At 38.6% G+C, this 17,100-nt stretch overlaps 1 protein-coding gene across 2 annotated transcripts; it reads right to left on the bottom strand.

Moving 5' to 3' along the window:
• Positions 1 to 177: 177 nt before the first annotated feature.
• LOC141913207 (adapter molecule Crk-like) lies at positions 178 to 17,035 on the bottom strand. 2 transcript variants are annotated; one of them, XM_074804680.1, is made up of 8 exons: positions 16,839 to 17,035; positions 11,528 to 11,650; positions 11,279 to 11,423; positions 10,007 to 10,051; positions 9,789 to 9,917; positions 7,543 to 7,677; positions 7,376 to 7,453; positions 178 to 5,085 (listed from the first exon to the last, which is right to left on the bottom strand). In XM_074804680.1, the coding sequence occupies exons 1-8, from the start codon at positions 16,889 to 16,891 to the stop codon at positions 4,930 to 4,932; spliced, it is 864 nt and encodes a 287-aa protein (XP_074660781.1). In that variant the 5' UTR covers positions 16,892 to 17,035; the 3' UTR covers positions 178 to 4,929. The 2 variants fall into 2 exon arrangements, with proteins under 2 accessions (XP_074660781.1, XP_074660782.1); XM_074804681.1 differs by lacking the exon at positions 10,007 to 10,051.
• Positions 17,036 to 17,100: the final 65 nt, after the last annotated feature.

The following is a 17,100-nucleotide window of genomic DNA, read 5'->3' as shown; positions in this document are numbered from 1 at the left end:
TTGAACTGTCTATAAAATAGAAGTTTCCCATACAAACGCACAATACAAGCAGCAGCACAGCGTAACACCACTTATCATCGTCACTTTATATACAATATTTACGTTATATATATATATATATATATATATATATATATATATATATATATATATATATATATATATATATATACACTCATATTTACTCATTATAATAATATATTCTGCTAATAACTGATAAGAATTAGTATTATTGATTCCTGTCACTCATCACATCACACCAGCATTCCATCTGATCATCATGCTGTCATTCAACGGCCAAAGCATTATTGTTTCACGCTAAACTAGCTTTCAGAAATATTTCCAATGTTTTTTCTATCACAATAGACTTTAATTGTATCTCGGGAGAAAAAATGTTCAACTTTACTATGAGAATATATGTATCCGGTACCTTCAATTTCCTTGATCCTAAAACCCCATCAACTCAATGGGAATATTCGTGGTCCCAACAGTCTACTGTATATATAATGCTATACATCTAACTGCTCAGAACATCATCAGCTTTTGAATCAAGAAATAATCAGGCATTTTATGACACTCAAATTGAAATGGCGGAGCTTTGATTATGTGCTAAACTGTAATAATGTAATTCTGTAATAATATGTTAAATACCGGTATTTTAGCATTACTTATTTCACCAACATGAGTTACACTATCATATCAATCTGCAGCCTGGACCAACACCTAACATTTTTCAGCGGTCTTCCAGACCAAAGATTGATATCTGCTCAAAAGGTATGAGTTATAAATACAGTCAACCCCCGATATACCGCCCACATTGGTGTATAATGATTTTGGTGGTACAGAGAGAATGGCGGTATATCGGGGGTGTTTTACTATGTATTTGTATAGAGATGTACATTTAGAAAACCTGGCGGTAGGCGAGGGTGGCGGTAAATGGGAGGGTGGTGTATCGGGGATTCACTGTATATACAGATAGAATTGATACATTGAAGCATCCACAAATATCTGAAGTTTTTTCTGCATTTAGTATTTGGTGCACCTTCACTGCCTTGGTGGTACAGTTCGCTCCACACAGCTTGGAGATTACAGTCAGATCACACACATCGTCGCACTCAAACATACATACACACGCGTAGACTTTTAGCCGAGTAGAGACAAAAACGTAGCAATATTATGATTCAATTACTGGTCGACCTATCAAATTTCATAATTCTAAACATTATCACTGAGCCAGATAATTACAATTACATTGTACACGCTAAAAATTCAAAGATAATTATGAGCAACGGTTCCCGGGCTCAGGTTCAAAATCTGTAAATAACATGCCTACTAGACCCACTTTACACCGAACAACTCAACCCCCATATTTACATTCTACCCACATTTCATCGTTCCAAACTAATGAAGCTAAGTAGCTGAAAGACGGACACACACACATAAGCCGTGATCACACGAGCGTTTTTGGCCCCTGCCAAATTTTGCCCGGGACAACTGTTCACACGGGTGCCAAATGGACCCCAGCCTGTTTGGCCAAACCAAAACGTCGGGCTAGGCCTGAGCCAAATTTTAGCACTAGACGAATGATTGCGTTTGAATTGCAACTGGTACCGGAAATGACCCACTTAGATTTGTTTGAGCATTGTTTAGTATCGAGTGAGTGGTATACGTGTGAACGCACTCTCTAATTAGGCACGGGCCAAATTTGGCTCGGGCCAGATACGTGCCAATTTGGCCTGGGCCAAATCATCTCCGTGAGATCGCGGCTATAAACAGAGACATACAGTATGAGAATAAGGGTCTCACAGAAGCCCAAGAACCAGAAAATAACCCTATGGTGTCAATCAGCACCTATTAAGCATCAACCAAATGTAAGTTAGTACAAAATGTAAGTATGGGATCATTCATTTATTACATACGCATGAAATTTGACTTTTCAACCCCCCAGCCCCCTGTACGCAAAATCGGCCATTTTTTCATATACATTAAGCATTAAAGTACGCAATTGCACCCCTCCCCCTCCCCTTATGTGTACGTAATAAATGAGTGATCCCTATATACTAACAGGATTCGTAGCAGTCAGACAGATGCTTACGTCATCATTTTTCTAAATCAATTAAGCCAGGAAACATGGAATTACATTTGGAATCAAATTTGAAATCAATTTTGACAAATATAACCAATTCAAATCTGTAAGTTGTAAGTAGAATGTCAATAGAAATTTCCTGTGATGTCCAAAAAGAATTTTATTTTCAGCACCTTCACGATTTCAACTGATAAATAAGAACTAATCAGGGTCTATCCTAAATTTTTCCAAAAGTAAACATTTTTCAGAATTTTTCTGACTTGCAACAAATCCTGTACCGTATTAATATTTAAGCGCACGCCTAACGAGGTAGTTGCAGGCTAACACCTTCTCATCGGAACATAATACTTTACCCATGAACGGACATAACATGGCATGAAAAACTCCGCTTTACCAGACACTTGGCAAATCGGAAAACTCCTTAAATTTTGGTAGGTGAATTTTACTTAATCTATTTGGAAAACCTTCTATTTCCATGATTTTGAACTTACCCAGTCAATTGGAGAAATATAACACAACCCAGTAAAGCAGAGGTTAACTGTAGTTTGATTTAAAGTAATTCATCTAAAAATCTAAAATATGAAGGGGAGTGTGCATACAGTCAACCTCCGATATACCGCCCACATCCAGTGCAGAACGATTTTTTAGTTAGAGAGTATGGCGGTATATTGCGGGTGTTTTACTTTGTATTTGTGAAGATGAACATATCAAGCAAACCTGGCGGTAAATGGAAGGGCGGTGTATCAGGGGTGTTTTAATATGTATTTGTATAGAGATATACATTGAGAAAACCTGGCGGTAGGCAGGGGTGCGGTATATGGGAGGGTGGTGTGACATATCGAGGGTTCACTGTATATGCAGAAAGTAGAGCAAATACCTTTAGTAACCATAACATACTACAATGTATTTATTTGAATTTTTGTGTTACCGGGTACTTTATGACTGTCTTAAGCTACTCTTCAAGACGTACACATCATAAAATAAACAGAAGGACCATTAGTTTTGTATTCATATCCAATCGAATGTCATTAAAAATACAGTATGTGCAATTAACATAACAACATGTCATTCATAAATATTTGGTAGATGCTTTGTGTATGTAAAATAGCTACCTAGCTAAAATATAAATACAGATCATATGCTTTTGACTTTAGGTCGTCCTAGCTACCGCTTGCATACGTCATTTCATGAACGCTCCCATTCAGTACGAAAAAATGCAGATAATTTGGTTTACATAACAACCTTCAATAAGGCTGCTGCAACTTTTATGCCATCTGATGTCTGCAACTACGCACCTCGAAAAACTAACAAAACTCAAAACGACCACAATAAATAACAATATACGCTTATAATTAATATACGAGGGACAGTTACTACTAAATTCGATTTCTTATACAACAAAAAGCATCAGCAAGACATCAAAGTGAAATCTCTAGAAATAAAAAGACGACATCCCTGACTAATAATAATAACCAACAAGCATTGTGCAGAGTATCATTATAGTTATTTTAAGTACTGTATATCACGTATAAATGTCTCAGACAATTATTGCAGTGAGCATTTTCATCATAGCATCATATCATCGCGTGTCCCGAATAAAATAAACTGCTTTTTGATTTCTTATTTCTCAGCGATGGATAACCTGCTTAATAATATGAGTGTTCTAAATTCTAAAACAGCACGTCAAAAATGTAGACTGAAAACTGAGTAATGATACGCTGAGACTACGCATGGTACAACTTGTGACTGATGTTTCAGATATCAGATATTGCAGATTGTTAAATTTGAAAATGTCCAATGAATGTGTTTTTCCAAGTGGTGAGAAAATACTCAAAATAATCAAAAAGCAGTTCACTTTTACAGGACAGGACACTCAATATATGTATATATACAACTAACCCCGTAGAAGTTATCATTGCAGTAGACGAATAATCACAAATCGCGTACGTACATAATTCATGATACAAAATCATATGAATTCGATAAAATTCCTTAGCCGTAGATGCAACGTTAGGAATGAATTCTGAATTCAGCCGACGACATAATTGAGATATTGCGCTCAGTAATTTAATATTTATTGTTATAACTCTACATAGCCTACAGTGGACACTCCGCCCAAGTCGGATCCTATCAACTATGATACAACTGTTCAACTCGAATGTTTTTGGTATCTATTAGTGACATCAAACTTGGATAGATATCACTAAGGTTGGACACATTTTCACAGTCCAACTTGAGCAGAGTCTACTGTAAATAAATGTATAAAATTTGGACAAAATGAAGGCAGACTGAAGACAGAGGATCATTTATGGCAAGGTAGATAATATTGATGGAACGTACTTTATCTGATGGTGAATGAAAGTATAAATTTTAATGGACCTAAATGATGGTAATTTTCGGCCAACCCCATCATTTCTTATGGAATTTTGCGCAAGATTGAAAACGAAATCAATTTTGCACAACAATGGATCTATCTGATTCAGAATCAAAACGCAATTTGGAAGTGGCATCAGAATAAATGTGCGATAATACAGGAATGCATCTCCCAGTAAAGTTCTGTCCTTACAGCGATGCAACATCACGGTAAACATACGACTCATACGGAGTTCACTGTATCTCTGTATTCGTTGTCGTCGATGAAGAAACACCGAACGTGAGCAACATTTGCATTTTACGATTTCCATATTCGTGAAATATTGAAGATTTATGCTCGATGACGATTCCAATAATCATCGCGTTACGCAACACGACGACAGTGACAGTGACGTTTTACTGGTCGAATATTCACACACGATGATAAATCTCATATCCGTCGAATAGATCGATACACGTCGTTGATTCTATTAATCATTGTTCGGCGCCGATGTCATTGGCGACGGTGTCTCTTTCGAGTCAATGAACTGAATGTGAGTGAACGGAAAATAACCGACTTTGCCGTTGACTTCTCCCTCCCATTCACCGCTTCGATTCATCTTCAGAACTTTCACGATGTCGTCGACCTTGAAAATAAAATCACAACAACATAATTTTGTTGACTTACGTTGAAGTAAAAACCCGCAATCGTTAAAACGGCAGATACAACGCGCTTCAAGGGACCAGAAGAAAATAAGTTCATTAATCCCGGCGCAAACCAATTCATCGTATCCTCGTTTGAGTACATTTTTTTCGTATCATCTTGAAGGTGAGCAGTGGTATTGACGTTTGATCGTCCAAATCAAATATGTTTTACATTTATGCATGCAATGTGTGTAGAAATCGTTATGGCAGCATGGACTACGCTGCAGATTGTCTGCACGAAAATTGGTTGCTAATCAGAATGCAAGATGAAATGGAGCTGGGAGCTTTTCATCACTGGTGTGATTTTGTACAGAGGATTGGTTCATTATGGACAATCATACGATGTAAGTATGCAGGGATCCCAACAATAGTTACAGGGTTCATTGTGTCACTGCTGACAAAAATTCACTGCTATTCACTGCCAATGAAAAGTCAAATTCACTGCCATTTGGCTACCTAGTAAAGACATGTTACCAAAAGACTACGGATAGAGCCAAAACAATCAAACACCCGCTGAAGAACCAAAAAGCACCAACTAGGTATATTCGCATAATACTTCCACCGGCTCCAAGTTCGTTCGATTTCATGCAAATTCTACATCTAAACTTATGAATACAATTCGGAACACGTTCAATCCAGCTACGGTACTCCGGATGATGAAGCTTGATGAATCTTGCGATGTACATTTTCCCATTTTTCCATAGTGTAACGGGCCAGAGATTTATAAAAAATCTGAACGCAAACCACCGCCATTTGCAATTTTGTGAAACAGGTGCCTGGACCTGGTAGCCATGGCAACCATAAAAATGAAAACTCGTGAATAAAATTGAATTGAATTGGCTGTCACGTCGATGGTCACAACACCAATGAATAAAATGAAATTGAATTGCCGTCGGCATGACATCGTCGGTATATTTCTCGTGACATTTCAAAATTGCCAATCTCAGACAAAATTGAACACATTTCCGAATTCACTGCCCCCTTTCCCATTTCCACTGCCTTTCTAAAATATTCACTGCTATTAACAGCCGTGAATAGATTTTTTTCAATTCGCTGCTATTCACTGCTTTCACTGCCCGCGACGAACCCTGTAGTTACCAAAAAATCGGAAATCAATAATCAATAGACCACGTGCACGCAGGTATATACTCTATATATACTCTAGTGATCAGCTATGTATAGACGCTGCTCACTGGCGTGTGGCGCGTGTATGAATGCTATCGTTTAAACCACATCGTTCCACTATTTTCGTATATCGTGTCAGCGCGTGGCCGCCTACAATACTGTTGTAGCAGTACGCAGTACATTAATTTTCCTAGATGTACGCTCAGGCTAGCCACGGCAAGTCGATTATTACGGAACTCACCACAAGTGTCATAACTGATCATAACCCCCAACCCCCTTTATTTTAACATCAAATCTTTATCGATCTCAGAGACCATAAACATTTTTCACAAGGAGCCTATCTTACATAGCTCCGCTGTGTGATTTGAAGAAATAGAAGCTGCATACCTAGGGGGTGCCGCCTTGTGGCCAAATCCAAAAAGGGCTCTGTACTTTGTAGGTATTGGTCCATAGAACATTCATACCCAATTTGGACTTGATCTGATTAAAACTGTAGGACTAATAGCAATTTGAAGAAATAGAAACTCCATCTCCAGATGCGCCCCCTGGTGGACGAATCTAAAAAATGGCTCGGTAACTTTATAGGCCTAGGTCCATAGAACATTCATACCAAATTTGGAATTGATCGGATTAAAACTGTAGTACTAGTAGCGATTTGAAGAAATAGAAACTCCATCCCCAGGGGCGCCCCCTGGGGGACGAATCCAAAAAATGGCTCTAACTTTATAGGCCTTGGTCAATAGAATATTCATACTAAACTTGGAATTGATCTGATTAAAACTGTAGGACTAGTAGCGAATTGAAGCAAAAGTTGACAGATGGACAGACGACGACGGATAATCCACCTAACCCATCAGCTCTGGTGACCTTCGGTCACAGCCGCGCTAAAAAGTCGGAATTCTGATTAAAGTCGGATGATTGGGATCCCTGAGTATGATATGATGATTGCGTAGATATGCGCCGGGTTTTATATCCGATATGAAATTACCTAAATTGTTCCTTGTGCCTATCTATCAGACATTAGATTAACCGTACCGCTACTGATCCAATATAATTAACAATGAGCAGATTCGCAAATATTTGGAAATGATAACAATATGAACTTACGTCTAAACTCAGTTGTTTAGGGTCGTAGGGACTTGGAAATTTTGGTTTTATAACTCGAGCTAAAGCCGGCAATGTTCTCTGAAAATACACAAAACGGACATCATTTACATAAATGACTTATAAAATCAGTTAAAAATAGCTAGACGGTCAAATCAAAGCAAATCTACCTCTCCATTTACAACTGGCACAGCCATGAGACCTTCTTGATACTCGGAGTGCTGCGATTTGTGTTGTGATTGTTGTCGACGCTGATCGTCCTGTCTTCGTTGTTCTTCTAGTTTACTTTGAAGTTCTGAGTCATACTGGAAACAAACCGAAACAAATGACTAGCACGCATATATTATAGTATGAACTACTGATATAGGCTCGAGGAGCCAGTTCCATGGTCTTCTTCACATTGCCAAGTTCACATTGGCTTCAGGTAAACTTCCTAAGTCCAGTAATAAGAGTTAATACCCCGTTTGGACTTAATAATAAATCTCGACTATGAAACCAGCTCCAGGTCCACCAGGTGGGTTCGCATAACTAATAATTAAAAATTTTGCTAGTTTATCTAAATATCAGCACAGTAAATCAATTTATGGTTACACAATTTTCTACATGAATATTTTCTCTTTTCAAGCTCCCCCACTAGCTACCATTGTTTGGCTCATGCAGTTTGATGCCTCAGGTTTCATCTACCCCAGGCATGTCCTTAATATTAGATATTTTCCCACAATTCTTGCAAATCTTTGAACACCTCTAACTCAATGCGTGGGAAAGTGAAGTACCGTCTACTAGCTCCACAGTTCACTTGCCATATTATATCAAGCCGAGAGTACTGACTGCTAGCGCCACAGTGAACACTTGCCTTATTATATTCACTCGCTATGTATATCAATTACATAAACTGCTAGCAAAAAAAAGCCAACTTTTCATTGAAAACATTGAAATTAATAATAATAAAGGTCCAACAACCCTGTGGCTCACCATCAAATCATTGAGAGTATATTGTCAAAAATATTATACTAACTATAAATCAATTTGGATTGCAATCGAATGTAGAATAGATTACCGAATTAAAACCATGAACTGACGATATGCTGAACAAACTCTTCAAACAACAATCTTTTATTCTAAATCTAATCACTTCATTAATTCTTAGCCCCTTATTACACGATTAATACATACAAGATATTATTATACTCGCAATTTCCAGATTTCATCATCCTTGAATTAAATTAATATACGCGCCCGACGCATGACTTCTCCCAGTCTCATCTGTGTTTGTTTTTAACAGCACGCGTGTGATAACTATACTGTACGTTCTCTATTAATCGCTATATATATGGGCATATGTGTGTAGACTAGCTCCCACCTCTAAATCAGTTGAAAAAAACTGACTGATGATTAGATGAAAAGCTGAGAGCATTCCACTGCCCGCTATTGTCTACAGACTATTTAGTCCATTATCAAGTTATCACCGCTCACAATTCTACCTAAGAACGTACTAAAATTGAATAGAGTAGAGCAGTAGGCTAACATGGTTCACTAAAAGCCGACGGCCGCGGTTTAACCATACGGGTAGCAGGCCTTTAAGGCATTGACAAGACAAATCTAAGCCAAAACTCCATTGGTATCGCCACATTTGCTAGTTTGGATACTGAATTGAATAGCCTACTCGATTATATTCGTAACACCGAACAAATACCTAGTCGAATGAAATGCTCGCCATTTTGTTTTGGGTTCCACATCGGGTTTCCCCAATGGGCTTTCCCAATTACATCAGAAGATCCCGGAATTTCCCGCATATCCAACAAACAGCCAATCACATTCAATGTAGCTCAGGTAACAAGGTCAACTCAAATAAATAGAAGCCAGAAAATTTAGGGGGTTTATAAAGTGAGGGCCTGTAGGTCGAAAAGTACATCCAGATGAGTCGCACAAAAAGGGCAACACTTCCAGGAAGGATTGAACTTTTATACATCTCAATTCCAAGTAGACCTATGCAAATTCTCATATGTGAAAACGTGCCATTACTTAGTGCTAAAAAGCAAGGTTTTTACGTGTTTTTCAAGAATAAGTCCCCTAAAAATAAATGAAATTTTTGTGGGCTCGAGAACTCAATAAGCCAAACCATGACACCAAAAATCAACACTATTGGTTCAACAGCCAATGTTTGTGCCTTGTTGACACATCGGTACTCTATTCATTTTCAATAAAAATTGCCTCACCAGACCGTTTGCATTGGCAAACCTACGGTTCACCAAAAACCATCATAATTTCCGTGACGAAAGCTAATTGTTCAATAATCCGTGATATTTTAATGCTTTACACGACAGCGGGACGAACGATGAAATTCCGTGACCATCCCGCAAAATATGGGACGGTTGGCAGCTCTGAGGGAGGGAAAAGGTGAATTTAGAGTATTTACTTTTTGCACATATGGAACGGGTATCGATCCAGTTTTGCCCTCACTGTTTCGAGCTGTCCACCATTCTTTTTCATCTTTTGTTATCACATCAAGAATGTCACCTTTTTGAAACGGCAAATCTTCCGGGTCCTAAAATTGAGAGAGGCATTTGAGATATAAAAACTAAAATCATTCATCGAACTTGGTCATAATGCTTTTGCAGGCACATGCTTACTTACATTGCCTTCGAAATTGAATTTAGCGATCACTCTTTCCCGAGTTGCCTGAAATTTTTTTTTAAAAAACAACCACTGATTATTTCATTTAATTGAGAAAATGTTTGGCCTATACGTCGATATCTTCATAGAACAAAACATTAGAGGTTCCTGGTGTGGTGACCTAAAACCGTACTTTATCATTGTAACTTTATCTCATTTTCAAATAAATCTCTGAAGATGGGTGGAAGAAATCCTCTCGAAACGTTAGAACAATTAGAACGAAAATAATAACAATTGTTTTTTCAATTTGCATTGTGAAATAACTATAATCCAAACTGAAAATAGTCTAACTATCTACAAACATAACGCATTGAGGAATGCATACAGGAATTCAGTTTCTCCAAGAGCACTCAAATTTTACTTTAAATACCATAGGCTGATCCAATATATGCCATCTACATGGCCGTTTATTTTTAGTCGCGTGGATGATTCAGTGCTTAGCAAACCAAGTACTGCAGATTCACGCTTGAATTGTGCGAGATCAAACTTGGTCATTTGTGAAATAGATGAATTCTGCAGCACATACGCACAGTGCTTGCTAAGCCCAGAATCTTATGCAAACGCCACTAATCATAGTATTTATTTAATGCACATTAATAATAACACGACAAAACATTAATTAGTACTCGAGACAGCAAATCTTAATAATCAACAACACACACGGCAAAAAGATTTCCAACAATGTAAATGGACCGTAGCACAGTTTACACAATAACTCTACAAAACACATGAAGCAGTCGACCTGTATGCCAAGTCCGCTTATACCACATGTCGACTTGTACACAGGCAAATATGGTTATAACCAAGTTTCTTGTCCAAAAACTATTTAAGTGTACCAAAGTCTGTATGTCCCTACTACGGTAATGTTAATCAAAAACTACCTTTGTTCACATGTATAGGGCCTATAGTATGCCCAAACATATCTGAACAGTATTTTTGTTAAATTTTCAAACCATACATAGTCTATCATATTGTATCGGTTTTTGTTTGTTCATCAGATGTAGATTATTTCATACATTGTTGTAACATCTATATATGTATCAATGTCAGTTGCAAACAGTGCAAAATTGTTTATGCTGAATAAAGATTTGGAATTTGAATTTGTCTCAATATGTGACAGCGCTGTTCTTAGCCCAGAATTCCAGCAAAATACAGGCACTCAAGCAGAGGTTATAAAATTTCAATACCCCATATGCGATTTGAAGGCATATAGGTATCAGGTGATCTACTCACTGGTCGTACGAGTGGAGTTGTGTCTAAATAATGTTTTTTGTAGAAGGCAAGCAAACTGGGAAGATCTTGAAAATCTTGGTCGCCTATGCGGATTGTGGTGCCTTCGATTGTGTTAATGATGTAATGACTAATTTTGCTATCTTCCCTGCAATGAATAAGGATATTATTATTATAAAAAATAATACGTTTTTAAGATGATTCACGCCCAGAGAACTTCTTTACAAAAAAAAGAAGTAAGAAATTACTTACTTAACGCATAAAACAAAGTCTCCCGGGAATTTCCCACTGTCTCTGACTAGAAAAACACCAGTGTCTCGTTCATTATTCAATATGACATTTGTTTCCTCTCGGCCGAGCGGACCAAAATACCAACTACAATTAAAGTCATACACTTGTCAGCTTTAAGTAAGAAGAGACTCTTTAAAATCAACAGGCGGCAGTTGCTCAAACATCAGCTATAGACGGTTATTCAAGACAGTACTGACAAAAATCTTTTTTGAAATTGTATATTAATAGAATGACTGGGGGAAAGGGCACTTTTTTCAATCACCACTGTATTCCAGAATACATGGATTACGGTTTGCGCTCTGAGATGATTTGTACAGTAAACTCACGAGTAATCAGCTATGTACAAAGTAGACCTACTCTGTACACATCAATCCATATGGATAAACCGTATAATAGAGTTTTATTGAATTGAGTTATAGCCTATAGGCCCTACAACTTGCGAAATACTTCCTTGTTCACTTTTTTGGTCCATTTAACGGAAATTGCTAGGGTGTTGCTGGAGTTGCTAGGGTGATGCTGGCTTAGCAACTTGAAGATTTTTCAGCTCTGTGATTTTATCTTGTTTTTGGCAACATCTGGATCGAGTTGTTAATCAAATCTGAGTCAGATAGTAAGATTAAAGATTATAGAGTGTGTGTGGATGTGATTGGAGATAATCTGGTCATGATAACAACTGCAATTCGGGTTCTTCAAGTGTCTAATATCACTTCTTGGAAACAGCCTGACCCAAGATGGTGGACAGTGTGCGGATCCATGGAAACCACTGAGCAACCAAGAAGATTGAGCTTATTTTATGAACTTTTGGAAGCTGGAATCAGAGAAAATTACTACCACATCCGTCTGTAAGTGACTCTGTCCTGTTAGAAGAAAGAAAGGGGTTGGAAAAAATGGCCACAGGTAAAGTAAGTGACTCACCATCAGGGGCGGATCCAGGGGGATGGGTAGACAGTATTGGAAGGAAATCTAAGGGCACCTTTCTGATCTTAGGGCACACCCAGTATCCAGGTCAATGCGAACGCCGAAGGCGCGAAGTCTTTAGAGGGGGGTCTGGGGATGGCCCATCCCCATAAAATTTTGAAAATATGGTACCATTTAAAGGCTTTTAGAGGGCTTCTAGAGGCTAGCAGAGCAATCCAGAATAAACGAATTCGAGACAAGATTTCAACATATGCGGATAAAAAATGAAGCTGGCGAACCCATATGAAAGAATGGTTGTCGCCAACTTCGCCTAGTGCCCCTATAATCTTTAAAAGTGCCCCTTAACAATTATACAGAATACGGCTAAGTGCCCCTTCATTGTTAACAATCGACAAAAATTGCCTCGTCTTCACATTTATCCTTATGTCGTGTGCCATCTTCCAAACCAAAAGTGCCCCTAAAATTTTAAAAATTAGGCAAAAAAGTGCCCTTTTCTTCAACATTTTCCGCGTATAGTGCCCTCTTCTAAAGTACGAGTGCCCCTTTAGCCCTCCCTGAAAAGGCAAGGACAAGGTGCCCTCATCTAAAGCATGAGTGCCCCTTGCAAAAGGAAAGTGCCGTTTTTAATTTATCATGATTAAAGGCGTTACAAATATGATTATCTCTCCTGACTTTCTCGGCAGCAGTATATACCGATTAATTTTATAATTATGCCCGGATTACGGACACGGAATTAGCGGTTGCTGAAATAATGCCGTCAAAAATATTGCCGGTGAAATTTCGAAGGGCACTTAAAAATTCTAGACCGTATTGGGCAATACGGCTAATACGGTCTGGATCCGCCCATGACCATGGCCAGAATCCGAGTCTGACGATGACTCCTGGGGTCGGGCGAAACCTAATACATGTAGTAGGAAAGAAAATTCAAAGTCTGTCAGTCTGTCTGGAGAATCAGATCTAGGTTTACTATGACTGCCAGACGTAGCAGCACAAAATCTGGCAAGACAAATGAGGAATCTGTTGACATTATATTAGAAAGTGCAAAGAGTGCAGGCATTTTACCGCCAAACGGTAATGCAGAACAGGAGCCTGACACTGGAGGTGAAGCCCAAAAGACATGGTTCCCACAGTTAAATGAATTCAAAATTCCCAAGTTTTTCCCAAGTATTTCATGGGTGATTTTTCAATTTTCCCAAATGCAAGTGAACACATATCGTCATGCTATAGTCAACATTTTAACGGTGACCGGTTAATAAAGGTAATTTTCAAGAGAAATCACCAAGAAAAGTTGCCCTTGGCAAATGTAATATGTGAAATGTAATGAATTTCCCAAATATTTCCCTGATTTGATGACAATTATTCAAATTCCCAAATACTTCCAAACCGGGAATTATTATCTCACAATTCCCAAGTTTTTCCCAATTTCCCTGTTCTGTGGGAACCATGAAAAGAAAAAGATCTGAGAACAATGAGCTCCTTCCAGCGTCCTCTAAGCAAAAGCTGAATCCACGAGTAAATTCAACCAGTGGGTCGAGCACACAACATTGTTCAGCGCTTATGTGTTCTATTTGTGACAAGCTGAGCAATACAGAAGCAATTTTGACGTGTGATTTCTGTGGTAAATTCCTGTGCCTGAAGTGTTCAAATTTACCGACTGGTATAAACATGGATATTGAAGGTTTGAAGGACAGCTGTCTTAGAATATCCTGTCAAGATTTCAAAATGGAAAAATCTGATGCGAGACGCATGGCGACGTATGTGGACAAAATGGAAAAGATTGTGCAAAACTACAAAACCTCAATGAAGAAGGTATTGATTAGGCTGGAAGAAAAAGCTGACAAATCAGTAGTTGATGCATTGTCTGTTGACATAGAAAATCTCAAAGGGAAGGTTGACAAGATAGACCTAACAGATAATGGGGTACCCGCGAAACCAGCTATACCACCAGATGGCGCGACAAGCAGTAGGTCGTGTGTTGTCAAAATTAGTTCATTTTCAATGACATTTAGACTGGATTTTTGAACTCCTCAATCCATATACTATCACAGCACCTACCAATATACAATACTTTCATTCTTCTAATCGGATATCGGTAAAGTTTCCAAAAATGATTCATTCATTTAAGAGAAAAGTTAATTTAGGTTTAATTGAAATGTAGACGAAATCGAACGTGGACGACCAACTATCTACTAGCGACACCTGGCGGATCCTCGCCTGCCATACGTGGAATCCTCGATTGCCACAGTAGCACTGCGGGTACCCCATTCACCAGCAATTCATGACATCATCAATGAGGCAGTAGAAAAACACATACGGGATGGCAATCTTGATATATCAGAAACCGTTAAGGGCTCAATTGATAAAGAATTACAGGAAATTCGTTGTGAGATCTGGGAGTCTGAAATAAGAAAAAATAACATTATCATCTATGGACTACAAGAGCCTAAAGAAGATCAAGGGAAGACCAGAAGGAAAAAAGAATGGTAACAAACATATGAGCTTATCAGTCAAGGGTTGGGACTTGATTATATACAAAAACCAAAACTTATCAACAGGATAGGAAAATATGAAAAAAGCAAATGCCGACCACTCAGGGTGATACTGGCTACGGAGTTGGATAAAGAACTCATTGTAAATAGATTCATAGAACTAAGAAAAACAGAAGATTTTGTAATCCATGGACTATCAGTATCCAACATACAGATGGATCAGAGAGTTCCTCTATAATAGAAAACAAGCTATGAACATAGAAGGATCACTCTCCTCGTGGGAAAGAGTCACAAGTGGTGTCCCACGGGGCAGTGTCCTGGGTCCACTCCTATTTGCGATATACATCAATGATCTCGCTGATGAAATATGAAGTTTGATACTCATGTATGCTGACGACACAAAAATATACCGAACAATAAGGACACAGACCGATTCTGGGATACTGCAGGCTGACCTCGACAATTTATGTAGTTGGGCAAAAATATGGCAAATGTCGTTTCATCCAGAAAAATGTGTAGTGCTTCATATTGGCAATAACAAAGACCCAGCACAATACACAATGGAAGTAGGAAACCACCGACATGAGTTGAAAGTTGTCACCGAGGAAAAAGACCTCGGAATTGTCATAGATAGAAATCTGAATTTCCAAGCACAATACGCAACGGCAACTAATAAAGGGAACAAAATGATTGGCATAATCAAAAGATCATTCGAAAAACTTGATGTGAAAACATTTAACCTGCTCTATAAGACTATGGTGAGACCGATGCTTGAATATGCTATCCCTGCATATAGTCCCTTTCAACTAAAAGACATCGATCTTTATGAAAAAGTTCAGAGAAGAGCGACGAAAATTGTTCCTGCAATTAGGGAACTACCATATACAGAAAGGTTGAAGGTCCTGAAAATACCATCTCTCAGTTATCGCAGAGTACGTGGTGATATGATCACTGTGTATAATCACTTAAATGGACAATATAGAGTCGAAACAGGAAATCTACTCCCACGGAACGACGGCGGAAGAACCAGAGGCCACTCAACTTTCAAAGGCCAGATGAAGAAAGAATTTGAGGAAACACTTCTTTAGCCAAAGAGTGGTCAAGCAATGGAACAATCTTACAGAAGAAATAGTATCAGCAAGAAGTACAAACTGTTTCAAATCGCGCCTCGACAAACACTGGACGACAAAACAATATGAACTGCGAATTACATAGTTCGAACTGTTATTACCGATGCGTGATGAAAAATTTGGCTAGCAACGTCTAGCAACTTAAAAAAGCGAAACACCAAGGCAACCTAGTAATAGGCTTTTAAAAAAGCCTTCCGTTGGTTTGCAAGAATGATACGATACGAAATCAAACAGACGCCTAGTTTAATTTGTAACAAGAGCTGTAAATGCGATTGGTCCGACTGGATTTCGGTCGGCTGGTAACAATTCTAATGAGTCGCTAGGCCAGGGTTCGGGGAACAGCTTTAGTTAGCGTTCGGCGTAGGCCGACTGTAGGGGACGGCAGGCGCGTTGGAAGCAATGTTTTATTGCTGCGGCCAAAAGCCGATTTAGGACAGATTCTTAATATTGCCATGGCGAATTGACTTAATTTCCTCAAAAACGTGGTATTCAAAGAAAAAAAAATGTCATTCAGTAAATTATTGCCGCGGCTTTCGCCGCTGCACTTACAGTTACAACGCCACTGGACGGGTGTGAAGATACCTTTCTTGGTTCTTTACCTCCTCACCCACATTCAAATGTTACGAAACGGCCCAGAATGCACATAAATAAAATAAATGCTAACTTGATCTGACGTCTTAGAAGAGAGAAGGAAGGAAGGGTCGAGCCCGAGGAGAAAAATCAAAGATTATTAACCTATTCCAGTTTTCTGGATCAAAATCGAACATGACAGCCCCGGGAGAAGCCATGCCTCCTCACTGCCTGCTGCTCAAATCCGGTTCAAAACAGCGATCTTCTACTGCAGAATTGAATGGGCAACGCTCCAGCGACACAAGCCCAGAGCCAGTATTTATTTAGTACGGCAGTCAAAATCAAAATAATAAAACCAGGAAGTAAATTGGACCGGATATGGGGTTTCAGATTACTGATTCACGGCGTATTTGTAATCTCATCGTTG

This window comes from Tubulanus polymorphus, chromosome 11 (genome assembly GCF_964204645.1).
Source record: "Tubulanus polymorphus chromosome 11, tnTubPoly1.2, whole genome shotgun sequence".
NCBI lineage: Eukaryota > Metazoa > Nemertea > Palaeonemertea > Tubulaniformes > Tubulanidae > Tubulanus > Tubulanus polymorphus.
The sequence above is the reverse complement of the archived record's forward strand: the minus strand, read 5'-3'. Positions and strand labels throughout refer to the sequence as shown.

What these genes read in the sequence shown, in the direction of transcription:
- LOC141913207 (XM_074804680.1), bottom strand. Translation starts at nt 16,891, where the DNA reads ATGGCTTCTCCCGGGGCTGTCATGTTCGATTTTGATCCAGAAAACTGG. An exon ending in CAACTCCACTCGTACGACCA is followed by an intron (nt 10,052 to 11,278) that starts GTGAGTAGATCA and finishes AAAAAATTTCAG; the next exon opens with GCAACTCGGGAAAGAGTGAT. An exon ending in AATTCAATTTCGAAGGCAAT is followed by an intron (nt 9,918 to 10,006) that starts GTAAGTAAGCAT and finishes TCTCAATTTTAG; the next exon opens with GACCCGGAAGATTTGCCGTT.